The sequence below is a fragment of the Lampetra planeri genome, chromosome 1 (assembly GCF_965212315.1).
Source record: "Lampetra planeri chromosome 1, kcLamPlan1.2.h2, whole genome shotgun sequence".
NCBI lineage: Eukaryota > Metazoa > Chordata > Hyperoartia > Petromyzontiformes > Petromyzontidae > Lampetra > Lampetra planeri.
In genome coordinates, this window is record NC_136107.1 from 20,095,295 (window position 1) to 20,113,100 (window position 17,806).

The 17,806-nt window shown below is 47.0% G+C and overlaps 1 protein-coding gene across 1 annotated transcript in view; it reads left to right on the forward strand.

Moving 5' to 3' along the window:
* LOC144724475 (protein phosphatase 1 regulatory subunit 1A-like) overlaps positions 1-15,716 on the forward strand; it is a 40,425-nt gene extending 24,709 nt beyond the window's left edge. Inside the window, exons 5-7 of the mRNA XM_078604047.1 lie at positions 864-1,055; positions 12,542-12,649; positions 14,413-15,716. Of these exons, the coding sequence (XP_078460173.1) occupies positions 864-1,055; positions 12,542-12,649; positions 14,413-14,573 (461 nt within the window). The 3' untranslated portion in view covers positions 14,574-15,716. The remainder of the gene's footprint in view (positions 1-863; positions 1,056-12,541; positions 12,650-14,412) is intronic.
* Positions 15,717-17,806: the final 2,090 nt, after the last annotated feature.

The following is a 17,806-nucleotide window of genomic DNA, read 5'->3' on the forward strand; positions in this document are numbered from 1 at the left end:
TTTCTGCTTGTGCACCACAGCCAGCGCAACATCGCCAAATGATTTTTTATATTTATGCGTAGAGAATATTGCAAATTACAAAATGGCGGACTGCGAGGGATTATCAGGTCTTCCATTAATAAAAACTGATGGAGATTTCTGTTTTTTATTGAATGCATTTATTTCATTAAAAAAACATACTGAGCTGCTTGTGCATATCAATATGAATGTTCTTGTCATATTATTTGGGTCTTTTGGTAAAGTCACGTAGATAGGTTCAAAGAAGAGAACAAAAAATTACAAAAACTCTGAACACAAGCTTTCTTCCTGATGACGAACGCTTGTGTTGCGATCGAAGCGTCGTAGTTTTTGTTATTTTTTGTTATTTAATTTGAACCTATCTACGTGACTTTACTGAATGTCCCAAAGAATATGAATTCCTGCAATCACGAAAGCTTTAACTCAAGATGTAATGTCCATGTCTTCACAGTCAACACATTCTCAGGACAAATTCCGTCTATATAATCAAAAATTGTCCATGGTGAAGAGTATGAATTCCAGTAAATTAGTGTGTAAATTGACTAAAGTCTTCTTTAACATGTGGCTCAACCATCTATAACACTTCAGTAATTACTCTTTTTAATTAATGTTACGTCATCTCAACTTATTCACTGATATGGTGGGTAATCGATCGGCAATGCGTTTATGTTAATGCCACGGTTCGTGAGCCTCAGGAGTAGCCTGGTGATGAATGATTGAAGTGTGCAGTGGTGCACCATGTGGTCCACAGTTCCGAGATTGATGTCCGCAGTCGCACTGTGGGTTATTCAATGTCTAAATAAAATGGAATCATTTCTGGGTAAACGAATGACCTTCATCCACAGAGCTTCGCCACGCACTGGAGTTGTGCTGCACAGAGCAGCAGCTGAGCGGCGCAGGAACAGATGGAGCTGCCAAGGATGGGCCCAATGGAGTAGCGGCAGGTGCCGAGGTCACCTGGGACGCGGGTGGAGAAGTCGCGAGAGTGGCTGGGCTGAACTCTGACTCAGAGACTCCTGCCTTGGCCCAGAGTCCAGGTGAAGCACGTGAAGAAACAATGGTCACATTTATAGTACACACGTGATTTACACACGTGTGTCAGTTGAATGAAATAAAGGGACATTTAGACATTAATGGTTACTTACGAATTTAGCTTGGGGTGGAGATGTGCGGCACTGTACTGTCAATCAGGCGACCTGAATTTGATTCCTAACATCAGTGGTGAGTGATATGTGAACTGGTCCTGACCACCCCTACTTCATTCACGTGCACCGGACCAGCATCGTATGTCATCAAATGTCCCCCATGACGGAGAGGCACGGTGATGGCTTAACCCAGCAGATTATTGATGAAGGGCTATTGTTAATATTTTTGTTCTTAAATGTGTTTTATAGCTCATATTAGAAATACGGAACAAAATTTAACAGAATATGATTATTGAATTGTCTGGCTTAATCAAAATCCATTTCGTATAAGATGCTGTGTAAATTGTACCTGAAAATGCTGCACATTTCTTCTAAAATCAGTACCATTGCTCTGTGTATAATTTGAGTAACATTTCCTGCTCAAAAATATCTTATTTCACATAGTAGAGACCTGATTATAATTAATGAACTTATTTGATGATGTACATTTTTCTTTAATACAAATTGTTTTTCGCATAATGGACTGCATTTCATTTTGAGATAAAACAGCCACATTAAAAGAAGGACACGCTCACTCATTAGGAGCTAATCAAATGAGAGTGGCTTTGCGGAATTAATTGGTTAGAAGAGCCAACGCTCGGTTAATGGTATTCGTGCATTAATCAGTGGCTGTTGGCGGAGGAATGCCTGGGCATGACTGACAGGTACTTCACCTTCGTCAGAGGACCCTCTTCCATATACGTGTCTGTTCATATTTTTTTTTATAGAGAGGGGGCTTCTGCATATTTGCAGCACCATATGGTACATTTGTCATTGTAGAAGCAACCTCCGATGAATAGATTTTTCAACTTGCAATTGATTTGCACCAAAAGTGGCCATTATAGGTTATTTTGAATGTTCGTTGCTCCCACGAATTCAACTCAATTATTTCAATGGTCAGTGCACTGCATTGTGAATTTGACTTTGATTTCTCGCCAGGGCTATCATCAGTCACAAGGCATGTGTGAATCGGTCCAGAGTACCCCTTCATCAAAGTGCGATGACCAACGCGGTGAAATATGTTCAAATAACCCCCACGACTGGCACGGCATGGATGGGGAGGCCTTCATTCAGCAGTGGGTTTTAAATTAACTTTTTCATTTGTATCAAATTATTGTTTCATTTGATAGTTTGCTCACCTGGATTCCAATATATATTTTAACGAATTAGACAGGACAGCTAATTGATAGGTAAAGTTACATATGTAATAAACCTCCTTGAGACGGCTTCCAGAATCAGTCCTTTTTATTTTCAACTTCCACAGTTACACTTTACACACACTCCCCGTTGCTGGCAGACAATGGAGAGAGGGCAGACTTCTCGCCAAGTCCCCACCGCGCACGTGGCACCCAGAGCCCCGTACGCGCGTGACTCTTGCTCTTGTCGTCCCCAAGTCTGCTCACGACTGTCCTCTCTCCCTCTCTCTTAATCCCTTCGTCACGTGGTACCCCCCAGCCAATCATCCATAGACAGCGTTGACCGTTCCCGATGGTTCCCTGTCAATCCCGGGACCACGCCTCTGATCCGGCTCCCCATTAGCTGAGGCCCCGATTGGCCAGGCCAATCACCCCTGCTAACACGCCGCGATCACGCCGAGGCCATGCTCCCTGGCTCATCCCTTATTGGCTACAAAGCAGGACCGGCAAGCCAATCACCACGTGAACCCTCTATGGCTGTTATTACATCACCCCCCCCCCCCCCCCCCCCGGTGAAAAAAATCAGCCGTCTCGGCTGGGAAAAGGGTAATCAACCAATTCCGTAAAACATCTTATTAGGGCACCAAGGTGCGTTTAACAATAAAGGGTGACGGCATCCCCGCGCCGAACAACACTTAAAAACAGTCACCCATGTAAAACCCGACATACATTAGGGCGCCCCTGCAGCGCGGTAACAACAGGGAGAACAGCTAGACGATCAAACGTTAATGAAACGGGAGAGATTTCGATCGCGTACGCGACGCGGGACCCTCTCCGCTTCCGGCGCATGGTCACTTTGCTTTCAGATCGACAGGAGGTGGTAGACTTGAAGAAGAAGAAGAAGGTTGTTGGTTCTCGGTCATGTCCAGGGCAGGCCCCGTTGGAGGGGGGGCAGCGGGGGCTTCCTCAGCCCTCAGAACCTGTTCCTCTGTAGGAGGCACAACACAGTCCCCCTTGGGATCAACGGGTGTGGCAATCGGCGTAATCAGCCCGGCAGACCCCGGCAGGTCAGCTAGTGGGGATGAAGGACCGACACGCGCATCAACATAGGGTTTAAGTCGCGAGGAATGAACATACCACCGACGGTTTCCGTATTGAACGCGGATACTCTGTGCGTTCCGAACATCTATCAGTGTTACGGGCCCCCGCCATGGCCTGTGCAGTTTAGGGGATGTGCCCACTGGTACCTGGGGGCAGTGGAGCCACGCCAGGTCTCCCACTGACCAAGGCATGCGAGTATGCGATCGACGCGCATACCGTTCGTTCCTTGCCTGGGCACGGGCCGTCGCACACCTGGCAGCCTCTCGCGCCTCCATAACTCGTTCAAGCGATTCCCGCACGTGATCAGGCAAGGAGCGAGACGGTTGTTTACTCGGCTTACCCAGTTGCACATCGATGGGTGGAACATTCTCACGGCCATACATAAAAAAAAAATGGTGAGTATCCCGTGGACGTGTGTGGAACCATGCGGTATGCCGCTAAGACGCCTGGTATGTGCAAGTCCCAATCAGTTTGTTTTTCACTGACCGTGTGACAAAGCATAGCCGAGAGGGTACGGTTGAATCGTTCCACCATACCATCTGTTTGCGGATGGTATGGGGAAGTGCGAATTTTCTTTGTACCCAGCGCGTCGCAAACCTCCTTAAGCAATTTAGAGGAGAAGTTCCGCCCTTGATCTGTGAGCAGCCTCTCAGGTGCCCCTTTTTCCATGACATACCCGTTCAAGAAAGCGTCGGTGATGGATGCAGCCGTTTGGTCGGGCAGAGGCCAGGCCATCGGCCATCGAGAAAAATATTCCACCCCGACGAGAAGGTATTTATTGCCCCTAGCCGACGGGGGAAACGGGCCCAGAATGTCCAGAGCAACTAATTCGTTGATGCGGGACACCTCAATGGAACGTAACGGCGGTACATAGTGGTTCCGAGGTGGTTTCCTCTTCGCACAATCATGGCATGAGCGGACAAAGTAATTGATGTCTGCCGTCATACCGGCCCAAAAAAAATCCTTTTGCATCGCGGCCAAAGTCTTTTGGACGCCAAGGTGCATCAACTTATCCGCGTGCAGAGCGCGAAGCAGATCGTAGCGAAGCAAAGTAAGCACGACCAAGCGTGGTCGGTCAGAAAACCCGTCGGTGCACATTAACAATCCCGACTTGCCTAGGAACATCTGCCACTTCCATCCCGCCAATTGAGATTTTTGTTTCCCTACCAATTTCCGTAGCAGAGACAGCAAGGCATCAGCCTCCTGCTCACGTAACCAGACTGCATGCGGCAGCCGTAAGGTATCATCGGTGTCCACCGACACCTTCTGGTCGTCCTCATTCGCTTTCGCCCCTGTATCGTCCTCATTAGCTATCGCCCCCATAACCGGGCACGGCGAGGTGGGCGGTGCCGCGCAGCGGTGCGTGCCCGTCAGGCAAGTGCACGGAGGAACGGGTGGCAGCCTCGAGAGCGCGTCAGCGTTCGCGTGACGGGCCCCCTTTCGATATGTAATATGGAAGGAAAATTCCTGTAACAATTCAAACCACCGAGCCAATTGGCCTGACGGCTGGTCCAATTTCAAGGAGTATTGCAAAGCCGCATGATCAGTGCAAACAAGGAATTTCCTTCCATACAGGTGCGGCCGGTACAATCGAACAAAATGCACAATTGCCAAAAGTTCCCGCCTCGTCACGCAATATTGCGTTTCCGCAGGGGACAGAACCCTGCTGCCGTACGCCACCACTCGCTCAACACCGTCCTTACGTTGCGACAAAACGGCCCCAATGCCTATGTCACTAGCATCCGTATCAAGGATGAACGGCTGCGAGAAGTCTGGGTAATCTAGCGTAGGCGCCGTGGCGAGGTGGTCCTGAAGCGCTCTAAAATAATTTTCTTCCTCAACTCCCCATTTAAACCTTTGATTTGTGCCCGTTAGAACGTGTAATGGTTTCGCCAACGTCGCAAAGTTCTTAACGAAGCGGCGATAATAGGAAGCGAATCCTATAAACCGCCGAACATCACCCACGGAAGTGGGTGTGGGCCACTCTCGAACACATTTTGTTTTCAGAGGGTCAGTGGACACGCCGTCCGAGCTGACAATATGACCCAAGTAACGGACGGAGTGTTGCAAAAGGTGACATTTCCTAGGTTTAAATTTGAGGTCAGCCGCCCGCATTCTTTTAAAAACCGTCTCTAGGCGTTGGAGGTGTTCCTCGAACGTGCAGCTGAAAACAATGATATCGTCTAGATATATGAGGCACGTTTCCCATTGTAGTCCGGCCAACACAAATTCCATGAGCCGTTGAAACGTCGCCGGAGCCGCATTCAAGCCCATAGGCAACCGATTAAATTCAAAGAGACCTTGCGGCGTGCGGAATGCCGTTTTGGCTTTTGACTCGTCATCGAGGGGAAGCTGCCAAAAGCCCGAGGACAGATCAAGGGTGGAAAAGAATTTAGCACCCGATAAAGCATCCAATGAGTCATCCATCCTCCGTAAGGGGTACGCGTCCGCCACCGAAATCTTGTTCAACCGGCGGAAATCAACGCAAAATCTTGTACCACCATCTTTTTTCTTAACCAGAACAACGGGCGCGCCCCAAGGGCTGTTGGACGGCGAAATAATCTCCGCCGCCAGCAATTCATCTACTGCCCAGCGCACGTGCTCCCTTTCCGCTGGGCTCATGCGATGAGGGTGCATACAGATGGGAGGTGCCGCACCGGTGTCAATATGGTGCGACAAAAGCGATGTGCGGCCGAGGTCCAAATCATTTTTGCTGAAAACATCAGCGTACCATAGTAATAGTGAATGCAGAGCGTTCCTTTGTTCATTCGACAAGGAAGAATTTTCCCCGCATAAATCTGCGATCCAGCGTTCTTGCGAACGATCGTGTGGGGGCCCACCAGCGGGCATCCGGGCGCGCGGCGTTTCGTCACAAGAGGCGAAATCGGTAGTGGCGTGAGCCAGCACCGATCCCTCCGGAACAACAACGCGGTCAGGTCCCCCATTCAACACCTGTATGAAAGGTGCCTGACCTGGTCGCACGATCGTTTGTGCCGCCGCCAAAGAAAAGGATTTAGATACCGAATTCGATGGGGATAATAGCACGCCCTTTGCATCCCTTCCAATCTGAAGAGGTTTTCGGTAACGCAGCGGAATGAGCATTTGAGCTCCCGACGGAACCTCCACCGTAGCAGCGACTACGGCCGTAACTGCGTTACCTGTAGGCGCACTGGCCAGCAGGGAAGGCAGGAACGCCATCCTACGACCCCCCGGCATTTTCAAACAATCCTGGTCAACCCGTATATTCAGCGGCATCCGGCGCAGGAAATCAGTACCAAGCAAGCATGGGACAGCCAGCGAGCGAGAGATCAACACAGGTCCTGCGGTGGTAATATTTCCGATAGCGATGCTCACATCTACCTGACCACAGATACCCATGCTTCCCCCATTCGCGGCAACACACGCATCATTAACCTTGCGTATCCGCGACGCAGGAATGGACAACAAATGAAAAATAACATCTGAAATGATGGTAGCAGATGCGCCAGTGTCCACCAAGATACGGACGTCAACGCCGCCGATGGTACCCCGTACCGTCGACGAGCCCGACGCCGCAGCCACAACCCTGCGAGCCAATTTCTTCCACTGTGTAGCAGAGCGTGTAAGTGGTGCAGGAGAAGTGAAATTATCCTTAGGAGTGTAAGAATGAGTGCGAGTGGATGAGTGATGTGACACGACCTGCCGGGTGTCCGATTTGTGCCGACTCGCCCGAGGTTGTTGCTGTTCCGCAGCAGGTGGAGGAGATGGAGGTCCCCTTGGCGGAAGAGGCGACAGCAGAGGTCGGCAGCGGCAGTCACGGGCGAAATGGCCTCGTCTGCCACACTTGAAACACGCGGCCGTCGTCGGCCGGCGGTCGGAAGACCCGGCCCCCGCACGTGGACGGCCTGCGTAGTCGCCTCGCTGGTCGCGCAGCCGCCGTCCCGGAACCCTATGCGGAACAGCAGCAGCCAGCATGTCGTCATCGCCGGAGTCGTCGGAGCAGTGGACAACCAGTCGTGGAGACCACCCCAAGGGCGGCCCGTCGATTTCAGGTTTCCCTGTCCACGCCGCCATCTGGTCCCAACACTTGATATTAAACTTAGTGTCCAGGCAGCACGCCACCCATCGCGGTGTGAGCGGTTCGTGGCCGCAGACGGGTAAAGAAATGTTGAGCTCCTGAGACAACTCCAGCATACGGGAAAGGATGAGAGGATCCAAATGATCGGCCGTCGCGTCGGGGTAGGCAGCCATGGCCAGCGCCATCAACGCCCCCCGATAAGCCAAAGGTGACTCCTCCGATCCTCGGTGACGCGACATAAATTTTCTGGTGGCTGACGTCGGTGGGTCGTAAAATTCCGCCATCTCTGCGAACGCATCTCGCAGTGTCTTCTTCTTGGACGCTGGGATGGAGCGGAAGACCCCCAGAGAAACGTCATCAAGCAGTGTAGGTAGCGCTCCCAGTGCCTCATCCTCCGTCCAGTTGACGGATCTAAAAGCCGACTCGAAGCGCCACGTAAAAGCACTCCAATCGCCCCCGGCGAGAAATTCTTTGATCTGTGGAAGGCGATGTCCGCGGTGGCAAGCGCGCGCCGCGGGCGTCTCCGACTGCTGTTCCCGTGTCCCACCCGTCGCAGGCAAAATGGCGTCCGGCGGCCGCGTGTTGGCAGGCGTGCCCTAAATGGCGGCCGACGGCTCCCGCGCAGTCGGCCCGTCCACAACGATGGCTTCTTCCCGCGTGGCAGGAGCAATGGCGGACCCAGTTTCTTTTTCAGGACCCCTTCCCGCGGCGTCCAGCTGATCCGCAATCTGGCGACCCACGGCTGGAGAGGACGCCACCGCGGTCACCAGACTTAGCAGAATGGCGCGTAACGATTCGATCTGCTCCGCCATCAGCCGCCATCCGTCTTTTGTTCCTGCGGTGGTCGCATCTTCTCCCAGTCGACGCGGAGAGGCGTCGAGGAGAGAAGTATCAGTAGGCGGCATAGGGGTTGTAGCCCCCAACAGCTCATCTTCATCCGTCTCGACCTCTTCCTCCGATGGAGGCACGGGCAGGTTCTTTTTTCTGAGGTGTTTGGACATCTTGACGATCGTCCCAACGGTCGCAGAAAGACTTCTGACACCAATGTAATAAACCTCCTTGAGACGGCTTCCGGAATCAGTCCTTTTTATTTTCAACTTCCACAGTTGCACTTTACACACACTCCCCGTTGCTGGCAGACAATGGAGAGAGGGCAGACTTCTCGCCAAGTCCCCACCGCGCACGTGGCACCCAGAGCCCCGTACGTGTGTGACTCTTGCTCTTGTCGTCCCCAAGTCTGCTCACGACTGTCCTCTCTCCCTCTCTCTTAATCCCTTCGTCACGTGGTACCCCCCAGCCAATCATCCATAGACAGCGTTGACCGTTCCCGATGGTTCCCTGTCAATCCCGGGACCACGCCTCTGATCCGGCTCCCCATTAGTTGAGGCCCCGATTGGCCAGGCCAATCACCCCTGCTAACACGCCGCGATCACGCCGAGGCCATGCTCCCTGGCTCATCCCTTATTGGCTACAAAGCAGGACCGGCAAGCCAATCCCCACGTGAACCCTCTATGGCTGTTATTACACATAGATGAAAAAATAATAAAATAATAATAATAATAATAAAATGAAAATAACTAAATTAAATCACGAGCTTCCGCCATCAGGTGGAACAGCCACAGCAAAATTACTGTAGTGAGTAGAGAGAGCTATTTGTGACAAGCAATTATATAGGGTAAGAGGGGGGGGGGGAGATAGGCAGTAGTATTAACACAACTATTGAGTATGCTGCTAGACTGTTTGATTTGCATTTTATTTTTAAAGTACCACGCTTCAGATTGTGGGAAAATGAGATAAAACCTTTGGGAGGTTTACTCACCTGGCACTGCTTCTCACATATCCATGCAGGAAATATGAACTTAGCAGTCTGTACGCCCATTAGGTCAAAGGTGGCAGAGACAATGGTGGCAACAAGCTGACTTGGGAGATAGAGAACGAAATTATCCTCAAAGGAACGGATATTGTGTTTACCATGTGTTTCAGAGCTGTATCGATGTATTTATTCTTTGAGTCGTATCGATTATGAAGCTCACGATACATGCATTTAATTCTGTGTGAACGTCAATGTATTTAAATGTTCAAAAATATATATTGTATGTAATACATCCGCGTGACCTCCACTCCAGCCAGTTTCGGCCGCTACATTCACTACAATGTAAAATATACATTGTTTTTGAATTATCTACTCTATATTTAAAAGCAACTGGCCACATGCGTCATTCAGGCTTCATTATAGGAGAAAAATATATGAAGTGGACGCTTCAAGGAAAGTCCCTTGTTGCTTGAAACATCAGAGTACTGTTTATTTTGCTGTTGGAAGGCAGTGCTATTGCCAAATGCCGTGGCTCTTCTTGCATTGGCGTACCAGTTGTTTAAAATTTAGCCTGCAGTATACATCATATACATAGAACATGTAATGTTTATGGGCACCATTGCAGAGATTATTCTGCCAATTTGAATCCATTTTAATGTGCATTTTTTCATTATAAGTGATAATAATGCGATCTTCCCAGGACAGCCTCACTGAATCTCAATACTTTTTCAGTAGGCTTCTGGACTTGGTTGTTTGGCGAATGCCATTGTGGCACATGGTGTCAGTCAGAGTCGGAAAAAAGTCCCTCCCCCCTATAAAAATAAAGTAGAACCCCTCTGAACGAACACCCCTGTCAACGACCAATCGCTTATTGATGGGCATCCCTAGAACCCAATGTGTAGTGTATAGTGTAGTGTATAGTAGTGTAGTGTATAGTAGTGTAGAGTAGAACCCATCTTAACGACCACCTCTATTAACAACTAATCGCTTAACCACGGGCATCTATAGAGCCTGATGTGTTCACTTACGGACCATTCCCCTGTTAACGATGGGCTTTTGTAGTTACAGTAAATATGCATTAATGCTTTGATTAACCATGTTTATTTGAATACTATGTGTTTATAATGTTGTTAGTATCTTTATGTATTAATATCCATTGTTTAAATATTATAAAGTAAGTTTTTGTGGTGAAAAAGGTGTCACTTTTGATGCGAGAAAATCACGTTGTGCCTCATCACAGGAAAAACTCTGATTCTCTACATGAATAACTTGGCTGTAGCCATATAATCTAAGTCACACATATTCGTTTAATTATACACTGGTCAACACACTTTTTCTGGCATAAGGTATTCCAACGGTGTTAAGGTAATTTTGGGGTGCTGATTCCAAATCTGGCATCAGTTTTTGTCTATCACATCAGGTTTTTGAGATATCAAATATTGCATTTTCAATTAAAACTGCAGAAGAAAAATATTAAATAAATGTGGATATATACATAAAATGATATTATAAACACACTATCCTAAAAATACAGCACCATATTTTAACACTAAAGCAGTCACTGACTCGCAACAACTTGCAATCATAAGTGACAGAGTTAATTTCGGGTAAAATCAATGAAAATGGGGTATGCCGATAGCATAAAAATGAGATGTGATAGAGCAAACCTGAGATCAGATTTGGAATCAGCACCCTGAAATTAGTCTAAAACAGCTGCAAAAGTCTAGGCCAGAAAAAAATGTTTTTTTTGTTCACCAGTGTTATCAGACTGCCCCATTCTGAACGCTTATGAGGTGCCACCGTTAGGCTTGAGGTAATAGCGCTGATGCCAGAATACCCCTCGAAACCGAATTGCTCCAAGATAATACTTGGAATATCAGTGATGACTATGGTTAGGATGTTATGTAAATAATTGTAATTATACGATACAGCTCTCTGTCAATCGACTGATGGGTGTAGGGCTTCTGATGCCATTTGGTTGTTGTGGGCGTTTTTTTTTACTATCCTTTACCATGCGGGTCAGTTGTGAAGGTGAGCTCAGGACCAGTTTTGATATCACTTGCCACTGATGTTATCCATGGATGGGAATTGAACGAAGGTAATCGGATTCATAGTGCACTGTAAAAACTACGATGCCACCATTCCCCGCATTGCTGTTTGGATTTATGTTAAACTTATTTTGCACTGTACACAGCTAACCGTGCTCATTGCTATGTGGGTGACTCAAAATTGTTCCATAATACCATCTTAAAATAACAAAGACTTAACTTTTGGGTTCAGCGGGGCTATATATTTTATCATATAAACATTAAAACCCGTTCATGTTAAGAATAATTATTAAAGTAAATAAATGTGGAACTGGCCATTCCAATTTCGCTAACCATATCAATGTTAGTTCTGGGATAATTATTTGACTAAGTATATGAATCGACAACAAATGCAATAAACTATATTTTTCATGGTTTATTTATTGGGACTCTCCTAGAAGTCACACCCAGTGCCACCTGGCTGATGATAGCAATAAACATCACCAAGCTCTGCCCATTACATTCCCGCCAGTGGCACAGGCCCGGGTGAGACTACATTGGCTGGATCATGTAGCCCGCATGCCCAGCCACCGCATGCCTTAACAGCTTTTATTCGGCCCAGATAGAGGGGGCTAAATGGGCGCAGCACGGGCTAGAGTAGAGATGGAATGATCTGATATAAGAGGATGTGGAGCTGAGTGGACTTACTGATGACTGATACCAGCGGTGCCAATCACCTCCCAGCAACAACGGAGGGCAGAGGAGCGGCACTCACAACAGCGAGTGGAGCGCCACGCAGCTAAAACATAGCAAGTTGGCACAGTAGAGGGCACAGGTGGTGCATCGGCCAGTCATTTAAGTAATTCTACCCATGGCACCTGGGTCTGTCTGGTGACCTGCCAGCGGGCGTTCGACACTTCACGTGGCCTTAAAGTACACATAGCCTGGCACAAGCGCAGTGGTGACGTCACCACCACTTAGTGGCGAATGGCGGTTGTTGTTGGTGAGATTTTGTTCCCCAAAATATATTTCACGTTCTCCGATTAGTCGAGTAACCAAAATGATAATCAGTAGAAGAATCAATTATGCTCAGTGTACAGAAGACACATGTACTGCAATCCGAACATCCTCCAGAGTTTGACCAGGGCCGAGCATGATGGAGAGCCCCTCCGTGTACCGCAGTGACACCCTCTCTGTGTGTGCAGGGGATGTCGACAAGGAGGAGCCGGAGACACTGCCATCAGTGGAGGAGGCGCCCAGGAAACCGCGGAGGAAGGACACACCTGTGTACCAGGTCCCTCCGCTGGCTCTTGGTACGGTCACAGTCAAGACGTGCAGACATGCAGCAACTCTCTCTATCTTGAACCCCCAGACGCAGCGGTGTAATGATAGCATGCGTGCAGGGGGAAGGACAAAAGTAATCAACACAAAAAAAATGTTCGAAAGAATTGAGTTTTCAATTTGGAATTTAAAGTGTATAGTGCCTAGTGGCTTCATAATATCGGAACGAAGGGCATTCCAGACGGTCGCAGAAGCGCATCTGAAAGCTCACGATGCAGTGACCGTCTTTGTTCGATGGTTCGCCACAAGCCACTGCTAGGATGACCGAAGTTTGCACAATGGTTTATGTTCCTTGACGAGATCAGCAAGGTATTGTGGTTCATTTGTATATGCGACCTTATACGAATTATGTTTGTAGGGACTTCTCTATTTACGATCAAGTTAGGTTCCAGAGGTCTGCTCGTAAGTCAATTTGTTCTTAAGTCCAACTTTACTCCTGTCGATTCCAAACATGTTGTACGACATGTACATGAAACACAGGGAATGGCTTTAAAAGTTGCATAATCTCCTGTAGATGTAGATACCACTGGTTATTCATGTTCTGCAGATGCCACTGGTTCATCATGTTCTGTAGATGTAGATGCCGCTGGTTCTTCATGTTCTGCAGATGCTACTGGTTCTTCATGTTCTGCAGATGTAGATGCTATTTCCCTTTGGTGCTCGTGTTTCCTCTCTACTCTCTTGAAAAACTTACCAAGAGATGTCCCTTGCCCGCAAATGAGAATTTAGTCAACGATTAATGCCCCGTGTTATCAGTGCCGGATTAAACTAGTGCGGGGCATGTAGCATATGTTATTAAGGGACCCTAAATAAATAAAAACACAAATATTAAAACACAAAATGTTAACTTGCACAGTAGAGTAATGGTATATTTTTTTATTTGCTATACAGCCAGATAATACGACAAATCGCTAACCTTAAACACCCAGTCGTTCATGAAAATTGAAGGCAGTATAATACTATAGTAATAGAGCAAGTGCAGAATCACTGAACCGGAATTTATAGCTTGAAAGCATTTAGCGCGGGGCCCTTGAAAGTGCGGGGCCCGTAGCATATGCAGCTACTTTTGCTACTAGGATAATCCGGCACTGCGTGTGATCCCAAATGAGTGATCTGTGGCATAATTTGCATTTTCCAAAAGCCGGCACACAACTGTCTACTCTTTTAGAATTACATCAGGGGCACGTATCCTAATATGAATACACCCGCAATCATAAAGAGGCATTGCTTCTATTTTATGTCAATATTCAATTCTTAAGCTCAAAACCTGTGCATCCATATGTGTGTTTTTGTAAGAATGTATTTTTGTCTCTTTCTATGTGGCATGTCAACGGTTAATGTGACCACTGCAGCCACAAGTGGTCGCTTCATTCACTAACATGAACTTCAGTGATAGCCAATGTAAAAAATGTTTCTCTTGAGCATGTGTACACATTCTACTGTATATGCATCTGTGTATATGCAGAATGTGGGAGCGGTAGTGTAGTCGTTAGTATGGTGCGCTATGAACCTGGCAACCCGAGTTCAATTCCGGCTCACGGCCAACACCAGCGACAATTTTCTGAACCGGTCCTGGGCCTCCCCTAGGTCGACTCAGACTCAAATGAGTACCACTCGGGAGACAAAGGCGGCCGGGCGTGGTGCTGGCATCCCACCCCCTCGTGGTCCATGCCGGACTTGCCCTTAGAGTCTGTTCAGGCTAAACGGGGGATCTTTGGTTGTTGTTGTTGTACAGCAGGTGCAGGCAGAGTGCAGCGACGTCCCAGGGATGTGCAGCAGCAGCAGCAGCAACCTGTCCCGGCCATGCCTGAAGAGGAATGGGCCGAAGAGCTGCTGGTATCCGAAGAGACACTGCTATCAGCCAAAGTCAACGTCCAACCATCTGTGCCATCGTGAGCTGAGGACACGCGTGGGGGGGGGGGCTTCTCGGATCCAACACCACACCTACTACCAACTTCAGATCGGGGCCCTGAACTCTGACCTTGGAGGTTTTGTGCTGGTCTCAGGAGATTTGGTCACAAGGGTAGGACAAGGGCACTGGTTTTAATAGGTCAGCATTGGGGCTTTGAGTAAAGTGTGGGTTATGGATGCCAATAAATGCCTCTCCTCCTTACTTTAATCTGTCATTCTCACCTCTCCCTACGCTGGCAATCTCCACTTGCACCATCCCTGCTGCCGGTTCTCCACTGATTACAAAATGATTTTACGGTTCCCCATGAACGACATTCTTGAAAAAGAATGTCCTGGTAGTGGATACTTCCCAAACCCAGACCAAAAGTCATGCCTACCATGGTGTGGCTTTTCATGGGCACAAAACATTTCCGTTGGATCAGAGGTTATCAAACTAGACTCAATCTACATATTATCTGACATTCTCTGATGTAAGGACTGCAGTTTAAGGACAGTTTAAATATGCTATGTACTGTGCTTTGTATTGAAATGTGTCTGTCAATTGAGAAACGGGATGTGGGACTTATGTGGCCAAAATTATACGATAACTGGTTTATAGATAGGTTTAGCTTCAAACACAGTTGCTTTATTAAGTGTCAATGTCAGTGTCAATGTAGTTATACTGAGGAGATGTTTCAGTGTACCGTGTTTTAAATATGCAGTGCATGTTATATTTAAGGTCAGCTTTGCCTACCCACAAGAGGTTGAGGTTGATAAAAATGAGGCACTCAGTCTATTGTAATGTGTCTGTGCAGTACTGTAGTTTACTATTTTAAATGTATGCACAGATAAATAGATAATGAATATATACTGCTATTAAGCTGTTGTTTGTGTTGGTATAATTTATCTGTTAAAAGTTAAACAATTAGCACTTCTACAATGAAAAAAAAATAGAGCTATGTGTCAATCAACTGCTGGTCATGTGGATTGTTTAACAGTAGTTCACCAAGATGGCCATTTGCAAGTTGAAGACAGGGGCCTAGGACAAGTACAGATATCACTTTCCGCCGATGTCGCCATGACTTACTATATTATCAGACTCAGGTCACTGGGTTGAAAACGCAGTCTACTAACCGCTGCATCGCCACTCCCCACGCTATACCCTGGTCAGTAGAATTTCACCCCTCATTTCCTGCTCCCATAAAACAACCATTCTCCACATCCGTAGATGAGGAAGATTTCACTATTTATACAATATATTGAGACGCTTTTATATCTAGGTGCTTTTTTTTTTACAAATTCAATTTGTGCTCTGTTGTAAATCTGACGGGGAAACGAAACACATTTAATCACTTCCAACTACATAGCAACAATTGGCCGCTGGAACCATATGGAAAAGCAGCCTCCTAAAGCCTCTGAGTCAGGGAAAAAATGTTATTTCATCACGGAATTTCCATATTTTCATAGTAATGCATGCACAATGGTGTCACTGATTGCAGAGAATAAATTTGATTACATGTGCAGAGGCACATTTGAACGGTAAAAGTTGACATGCAAGAGCTGTAATGTGACGTGGGGAACTGAGGTTCAAATCCGACTGAAATTGTGGAATTTAATTTATTTTCCAAAATCGCCTCTGTCGACTCGGTAATCAAGTGGGCACAATGCAGTAATTCGATTGGTGAATTGCTTGTAAACTCCCCAACCTTGTCACTGCTGCTGGTTCAAATTTAACAATCGCTTATGAATATATTCTCGAGACACACAGCTCACACTGGGCCCAACACAGAATTCGCAAGTGTTGCGCCAATTAGGCCCCCCACGTAAATTACTCCCCACAACCCCCATTTTCATCCTTGGGCATCCCATTATTCACAATGAGGTCCATGAATGGGGCTGGACCTGTGTGATACTTTGGTTTGGTAAATTTCCAGTTCCAAAATGCTTATCTTCCTGCTTCTTTCCTCGTACTGGTCAGCAATTGAATTCCCTTCCAATCATCACATTTTCCCCGGTTTCACGAGGGGGTGGGTGGCCAACACCACGCACGACCGCCTTTGTCTCCCCAGTGGCGATGTTTACTACACACCACACCAGGTACTCATTTATAGGCTGAGTCGACGTAGGGGAAGCCCAGGACCGGTTCAAATAATCGTCACTGGTGTTGGTTGCCGTGCATGGGAATCGAACTTGGGTGGCCGGGTTCATAGCGCAGCGTGCTAACTGCTTCACTATTACTCCCCACATTAAACTGCCTTTTGTGTTTAGTTTACTGACCTTCCTCCGCACACGTCCAATTAGCACGGTTGGCTACGTACGGTGGGAAAGAGATTCCACGTACATACACACACTACAAACATCCGATATACAGCTGGGCCATTCCCGTCGTGTCCGGTTGTAGTTCTGCTTTTCTGCAGGCTACCTCTCGGGTAGTGTAAGGGGCCTAGATTTTAGGAGTGTAACGATTCACCTCACAGGCGATTCAACGAACTGTCACAAAACATGGGTCACAATAAAAAAACAAATGTGTGTGAATGTAGCGGCCTCTTAGCAGCTGCAGAGGTGTCATGTGAGCTCATTACACACAACACATACAGATCACGTGTACGCAACATGAGGTTAAAGGATAAATATTACTGTAATCGGTGCATCTTTAAACCCCTGTTGTTTTACCCTCAAGTTTAAATGCCCGTGATTTATGTAAAGTTCTGAATGTAAATGTCGCCAAGGTCACAGGTCGGTGTTTTAAGAAGTCGATGTTTAAATGGTTATGATTCCCCCACAAAGCCATGTTAATTTAAGAATCATATTTCTATCGTCGTAATTTTATTTGAACGTAGTCGGAACAACTTTGAAAACAAGACAAAATTCAGAGCTCTTACAGTAAACACCGTGGTGCTTTTTTGTGTTCATTAAACAAAACATGAAAAAAATCATTTGCGGTGGCGTTGTATACCTATGTTGTCAAATGCAATCGTATATGTTGTAGACATCATTTTAAAGTGAAGAGTATATTGGAATATATATTATTTCGTGTAGTAAACTGTCGTGCTGCAGTACATAGGCCATCCGTGGACTCTCAACATCTTCGTTTTAACACACGCACAACATTTAATTGTACTCCCCCTCCCCGCAAAGCGAAGATAGCAAAGCCTTCGTATATTTATTTTTTTATTTTTGCACAAAACTCCTCTGAAATATGCACAATTGTACAGATCCTGCAGGTTGTGCTTTACCTT